This window comes from Pygocentrus nattereri, chromosome 18, assembly GCF_015220715.1.
Source record: "Pygocentrus nattereri isolate fPygNat1 chromosome 18, fPygNat1.pri, whole genome shotgun sequence".
NCBI lineage: Eukaryota > Metazoa > Chordata > Actinopteri > Characiformes > Serrasalmidae > Pygocentrus > Pygocentrus nattereri.
The window spans coordinates 4,612,103-4,619,687 of record NC_051228.1 but is presented as its reverse complement, the minus strand read 5'-3'; the positions used below and the strand labels follow the sequence as shown (position 1 = coordinate 4,619,687).

At 42.3% G+C, this 7,585-nt stretch overlaps 1 protein-coding gene across 1 annotated transcript; it reads left to right on the top strand.

The window, feature by feature from the left end:
• Window positions 1-3,348: 3,348 nt before the first annotated feature.
• Window positions 3,349-4,371, top strand: LOC108433196 (trace amine-associated receptor 6-like). Its single transcript, XM_017707635.1, has one exon. It carries the CDS (start codon window positions 3,349-3,351, stop codon window positions 4,369-4,371), a length of 1,023 nt encoding a protein of 340 aa, XP_017563124.1.
• Window positions 4,372-7,585: the final 3,214 nt, after the last annotated feature.

Sequence of the window (7,585 nt, the reverse complement as noted above, 5' to 3'; positions counted from 1 at the left end):
TTTTAAGAACTAGGGTGATGTGCAGAGCTGCAGTAACTACAGAGGTATAAAGTTGATGAGCCACACCATGAAGGTATGGGAAAGAGTTGTTGAAGCAAGGCTAAGGCGAAAGGTTCAGATCAGTGAGCAGCAGTTTGGTTTCATGCCCAGAAAGAGTACCACAGATGCAATTTTTGCATTGAGAGTGTTGGTAGAGAAGTACAGAGAAGGTCAGAAGGAGCTACAGTACATTGTGTCTTTGTGGATCAAGAGAAGGCTTATGATAGGGTGCCAAGAGAGGAACTGTGGTAGTGTATGAGGAACTCAGGTGTAGCTGAAAAGTATGTTAGGGTGGTGCAGGACATGTATGAGGATAGTGAGACAGTGGTGAGGTGTGCAGTTGGAGTGACAAATGGTTTCAAGGTGAAGGTAGGGTTACAACAGGGATCAGCTTTGAGCTCCTTCTTGTTTGCAATGGTGATGGACAGGTTGACAGATGAGGTCAGGCAGGAGGCTCCATGGACCATGATGTTTGCAGATGACATTGTAATCTGTGATGAGAGTAGAGAGCAGGTGGAAGAGAATCTGGAGAGGTGGAGGTTTGCACTGTAGAGGAGAGGAATGAAGGTCAGTAGAGACAAGATGGAATACATGTGTGTGAATGAGAGGGAGGCAGGTGGAAAAGTGAAGATGTAAGGAGTAGAGGTCGTAAAGGTGGATGACTTCAAATATCTTCATAAAATCATCAATCCATGTCTTTATGAAGCTCGCTTTGATAAACATGATGAAGCCATGATAAACACAATGCACCTGATGTACTAAGCCTTTTGGATGATTCTACTTGCATGATATGATGCTGGTGCATGAGCCTAATCACAAAGTTCATTGGTCGTGTAGATGGAGGAATTAAAAAAAAACTTTTAAACAGGAGAACACAGAACTCATTTGAAGTAAAAAATTAGGCCTGTGTAATTGTGATATGCCTGGTTCTGTTTAGTGTATATTTCTTCACACACTTCATGCAAGCATGTTTGTTGATGAATAATAATGACAAAAACCTCTTAGTAGTATGGTCTCAAAATGACCACAAACATGACAAATGTTACCTGCATTATTAAAAATCCAGTTTCTGTTGCAAAGGCCTAGGCTATCAAGGACCTCTCTGTAATCTCCCACTGCCTATACAGCACTGCACCGCTCCCCCATGCTGGACCTTGCAGGTGGTGGGCCCACATGGTCTTTCCACATTGCCTCTTTGGGCTGAGCCCGGCCGGGTTACGTGGGCTGTCTGGCCACCAGGTCCTTGATGAGGGACGCTACTCCCCGGCCTGGCTCCAGAGGTAGCTCCCGGTGACGCTCTCCTGGGCAGGGTACGCGATTGTCCATGACCATTTGTCATGGAAGGTTTTCGGATAAAGACAGTCTGGGTTTTCACTCCAGACCTGTTCGCCCTGGGAGACCCTACCAGGAACATATTGCTCCTGATGACTTAGCTCTGAAGATACCTAGACCAAAAAAGACCCCAGTGTAGTAGGGCTACAACACTGGGGCCTCTGGCTATAATGCAAACAAGGACCTGTTGAAAAGTCCACCACAAATCTATGCCCAGTTGAAACCCACACCGCCCAGATAAAACCTAAATGAAGCCTACGTGGACATTTAAATGGGAAACATGGCAATGATGAAGGCACCTCCTATAGTACTTAAGGACAGCACTTTTGAAGAACACTTGAAAAGAAAAAGCAACAGAGCCAAAGCAAAGATCTTAAACATTGACATCAATACATTTGTTTCATAAATATGCAAGTGCAATGTTCATAGAATAAGAAATAGACATTCATTGAAAGTTTTCCATCAAAATTTCCAGAGGAAAATTTTAGTCCAGCAAGTGAAAATTCTCCTATGAATTAGTTCCATCTGCTTGGCTTTTAATAATAATAATAATAATAATACATTGGATTTATAATGCACTTTTCATTTATAGTAAATCTCAAAGGGCTCACAGTATAAAACATTGATTGAAAGATAATAATCATATAATACTAATAAAATATGATACTTTATTGTCCATATGTCCTAAAAACATATGTCTTTAGTCCCTTTTTAAAACAATAAGTTGTGTGAGGCTTCGTCAGATGGTCAGGCAGGGCATTCCAAAGGCCTGGAGCTGAGGAACAAAAGGCACGGTCACCCATGGTAATGAGTTTTGTTCTGGATGGAAGAAGATGGTGGAGATAAACAGAGCGAAGGGCTCGTAAATGTATCTGTGGTATTAGCAGTTCATTTAGGTAAGAGGGAGCTTGGCCATGAACAACAATATTTCTTTTCTAACAATATGACCTATGACACAATAATTCAGTTCCTAAACCCAACTCTCCTAAAAAAAAAAGTAGGACAGAAATAAACATCTACAATTTCCACACAATAATTTGGACGAATCTGAACTCTTTTGAAAAAATTCAATGTGTTCAGATGAAACAAATGTGTTTGACTATAATTCAACTCAAGGTTAAATGTATGAGCCCAAGAACACCAGACCCACAGTGAAATATGAAAGTTGCAGCATGTTAGGATGCATAGCAGCAAATGCCTTGGGGCAGGGGTGCTCAATGCTGGGCCTGGAGATCTACCACCCTGTAGAGTTTAGCTACAACTGCAGATACTCAAGTCACTAGGGATCTAGCTATGCTGGATCTGAACTCTCCAGGAAGGTAGGTGTGCAGGGCCAGGACTGGGCGCCTCTGGTATGGGGGAATTATACAACATCGTGAATGGAGTGACTTACAGAGAGATATTAGCAGAGAATTTAATTCATCAACCAAGAAACTGAATTTGAGGAGGAACAAACTGATCAAAATTGAACCACAAAGTTGAAATTGGAAAAAACTGCATTAGTAATAAAGTCCTAATGTCTTAAATTCCTGGTTTAAACTCATCTTTGTTTATGCTTATGAATACCTATTTTGTTGTTCCTATTTATTTATGCTAAGTCAGAAAACATTGCATGCTCATATAAAGTGGTTATGCACTCTGTAATTATATTCCTCTTTTTCTACACTGTATGACTAAATGACTAACCAGGAAATTACCCATAGTACACTGCATTAAACAGCTCCATTGCTCACACCTAGACTGTTTTAATGTTATTATTATTATATATTTTTGCATGTTTGCTGCTGTAAGTAATGATGTAATGTAACACTGAATACCTGAGAGCCTGACGTCAGAGACAAGTCAGCCACTCATGTGTCAGCGTGAGGATTCATAGTAAAGTATAAAGAGACATGACCAAAAGACGCAACTCCCAGTTCAGTACAACTGAACAAACGACTGGATCAGTTTCAGTTGGCAGACTGGTGTCTGACTGAGATGGAGAGCAAACACTATAGTCAAAACATCGCAGTTCAGTACTGCTTTCCTGATAACAACTCTTCTTGCAGGAAGGAGGTGCGAACAGGTCCTGCTTATATATTTCTGTTTTTTGTTCTCTCATGTGTTTCTGTGTTCACTGTGTTTCTGAACCTGCTGGTGATCATCTCCATCTCTCACTTCAAGCAGCTCCACACTCCCACCAACCTGCTCATCCTCTCTCTCTCTGTGGTGGATCTTCTCGTGGGACTGATTGTTATGCCTGGGAAAATCATACAGTTAATAGATTCATGTTGGTATCTTGGAGAAATGGCATGCACTGTGTCTTTAGTGGTCAGTTTTATGTCTGGATCAGGATCACTCTGTAGCCTGGTTCTCATTGCAGTTGATCGGTACATTGCTGTCACTGACCCTCTGCTTTATTCCATGAAAATCACAGTTTGTAAAACTGTGTTGTTGATCATAATAGGTTGGTCATTTTTTCTGTTGTACACATTAATCTATTTATACTCTAATGACCATTTACTTTCTTCTCAAATATTCAGTTCATGCTACGGAGAGTGTGTGATGTATGTTAAATATTCCTGGGTCCTTGTTGACCTTGTAGTTTGTTTTCTAGTGCCCTGCTCTGTCATACTGGTTTTGTATTCAATCATTTTTAAAGTGGCACAACGTCAAGCTAAAGCTGTTAAAGCTGTGATGACCGGTGCCTCAAACAAACATGGAGCTCAATCCTCAAATGTTTCTGAAACCAAAGCAGCAAAGACATTAAGCATTACAGTATTTGTTTATCTTGCTTCTTATATACCTTATTGTATAGGTTCTCTGACAGATAATAACCTGACCTCTTCATCAATGGTCTGGACTGTTTTTAGCTGGCTAATATACATGACCTCATCCTTCAATCCACTAATATATGCCATTTTCTACCCATGGTTCAGAGCATCAGTGAAGTATGTTTTAACTTGTAAAATATTTGGATATCCATCTTCAAGGTTAAATTTGTTTCCAAAGCATGTTTAATTTTCAGCTATTATGCCTGGGATCAATTCATAGCACCAAATAGAGATGATCATATATCCATATGCTGAATCTAGTTTGCTGGTGCTGGTACACAAATGATATATGCTACATCTGGCATGCTGTAATCAGCATACAGTTTTAAAATATGGCTTTAAAGAAGGCTAAATGCTGACCTCACTGAATACATATAACTTGCACATTATCATGGTCTTGATCTTTGTGCACTTCATATATCCTGGTGAATAAGAAGCCTGGCCATTTTGTTTAATCATATAGTTGTGACTGTGGAAAATAACTGAATGTAGTGCCATGAAGATGCAATAGAGGCAAACAGGACATAATAAATGATGTTACATGTACATGTTTCATTCTTAAATGTCCATGCCAGCCACCCTCTACCTGTAATTGCAGTAGGAGGATAATAAATCTACACATCTAGTCGGAGAACGATGACTTTCAATGAATAAAATAAAAAAGAAATTTTACTTTGTATGTTTACTTACTGTAGTAATGCCTTTAAACAAACTCATGTTCTCAAGGTAAGCTACAAGTATCTTATGTTAACCTAAAACTGTTTACGTAAATAGATGTAAATAATGATTGTCATTTTGCTGATTGTGAACGAATGATCTGCATTTTCAGTAAGAGGGAGATAAACATCATTGCCACTGTGTAGTCCTGATGGTGATCTTTAGCTACAACCCCGATTCCAATGAAGTTGGGATGTTGTGTAAAACATAAATAAAACACAATACGATGATTTGCAAATCCTTTTTAACCTATATTCAATTGAATACACTACAAATACACAATATTTAATGTTCAAACGGATAAACTTTGTTGTTTTTTGCAAATATTCACTCATTTTGAATTTGATGCCTGCAACATGTTCCAAACAAGTAGGGACAGGGGCATGTTTACCTCTGTGTTACATCACCTTTCCTTTTAACAACACTCAGTAAGCGTTTGGGAACTGAGGACACTATTTGTTGAAGCTTTGTAGGTGGAATTCTTTCCCATTCTTGCTTGATGTACAACTTCAGTTGCTCAGTAGTCTGGGGTCTCCGTTGTCGTATTTTGGGCTTCATAATGTGCCAAACATTTTCAATGGGAGACAGGTCTGGACTGCAGGCAGGCCAGTCTAGTACCCGCACTCTTTTACTACAACGCCATGCTGTTATAATGTGCAGAATGTGGCTTGGCATTGTCTTGCTGAAATAAGCAGGATGTCCCTGAAAAAGACGTTGCTTGGATGGCAGCATATGTTGCTCCAAAACCTGTATGTACCTTTCAGCATTAATGGGGCCTTCACAGATGTGCAAGTTACCCATGCCATGGGCACTAACACACCCCATACCATCAGAGATGCTGGCTTTTGAACTTTGCCCTGATAACAATCCAGACTGTCCTTTTCCTCTTTTGCCTGGAGGACACGACGTCCACGATCTCCAAAACCAATTTGAAATGTGGACTCGTCAGACCACTGGACACTTTTCCACTTTGCATCAGTCCATCTCAGATGAGCTCGGGCCCAGAGAATGAAGCCTTTATTGTCACATAGTCACCAAAGTAACCAGCGAAATTTTGATCAACCCGTCCAAGCACATACAATATGACAAGGGGGAGACAGGACAGGAAGACAGGAATAATGGAAAAACTACAGAGAAACGGAATACATTGGGTGAGGGAGGAGACAACCACCCCCCCTCCCCCGACTGAGTTCCTAAGGAAACTCAGTCTGGGAACAGAGAGAAAAAAACACCTCAGCATTAGCACACAGTTCCACACACACAAGTCCATGACTTGCAACGGGGATGGGGGCGGCGGGGTGCAGACAAACCCAGCACAGTAAGCGGCCATCCGGATCTGCAGCCATTAATCCGGCGCAGACCCGTCATACCATACCGGGGGGGTAAAAGCAGCGAATGCGTTGGGAACCGGGAGGGGTAGGAGGGGGGAGGGGAGGGAGGGATAAGGGCCTGAAGAAGGCGCCCTGCCTGGCGTCCCAGTCCAGGTATCTCAGTTCGCAGGGTGGTATGGCGATAACACAGCAAAATTGCCATGGAGACAACCTTGATCGGGCCCAGGCAGAGTCAACAATCAACAGGAATCCAGGGAAGTGGAGGAGGATAATAAGAGCGTCTCGCAGCAGTGTTCCTCTGGGGGAGATGTGATCTACCAGCCAAGGCCAAGGCCCGCGCTGATACGGGGAGCCGAAAGCAGATCACTGCTTTCACTGCAGATCACTGAAGGTGTTGCAGGCTTCGAGCGAGTAGCCGTAGTTTTTACGGTAGCTCACCAAGTCCATTATGGTCACTCCAACGATCCATTTTCCTTTGCAAAGCTGCCAAATTCTCCACACTGTTATCCAGGGTACAACTTATAGTCAAAGTCTGAGTTTTGACAGCTCTGCCCACCACGTCAATCATGTCGGGCAGCTTCAAGGGGCCATGGACAGCTGCCCCCATTCTGCAAATTTTTCAATACACCAGGGCAATGCCTAATCCAATCAGCAAAACACCTGTGATCATGGTTCCGAATAGGTAGACGTCCTCAATTTCCTCCATGGAGAGAGCCGCCAGGCACACGACATGCCACCTCTCCCATGCGTCCATCGTGTAGCCAGCTGCAAACGTTCCGGCAGGACAGGCTGGTTCCCCCGAAGAACTTCTCGTCGAGAAGATTGTGTCTATTGTGTTGAGAGACCATTTGATCAAATCCATTTTTTAGGTTTGAAGAACATCATGGAGAGAATCTCTCAGTAAAGAGCTCAGACAGTAGACTAGACACAGAAGCAAAGCAGGAGAAATAAGGGAGAGGAGAGGGAGAAAGTGCGACCGCCTTCGTTGAGAGCCAAAGAGAGAAGCCGGCGGTGTTTCTCTGTGTTGTTGATATACGTTTTTTTCTTTCATGGCAGAGTTTTAACTTGCACTTGTCGATGGAGCGACGAACTGAGTTCACTGGCAGTGGTTTTCTGAAATGTTCCTGAGCCCATGAGGTAATATCCGTTACAGAATGATGTGGGTTTTTAATGCAGTGCCGCCTGAGGGATCGAAGGTCACGGGCATTCAGTGTTGGTTTTATGGCTTGCTGCTTACTTGCAGAGATTTCTCCAGATTCTCTGAATCTTTTGATGATATGATGAGATCATGATGAGAAACATTGTTCTCAACATTGTTCACAAAGTGGTGAACCTCGCCCCATCCTTGCTTGT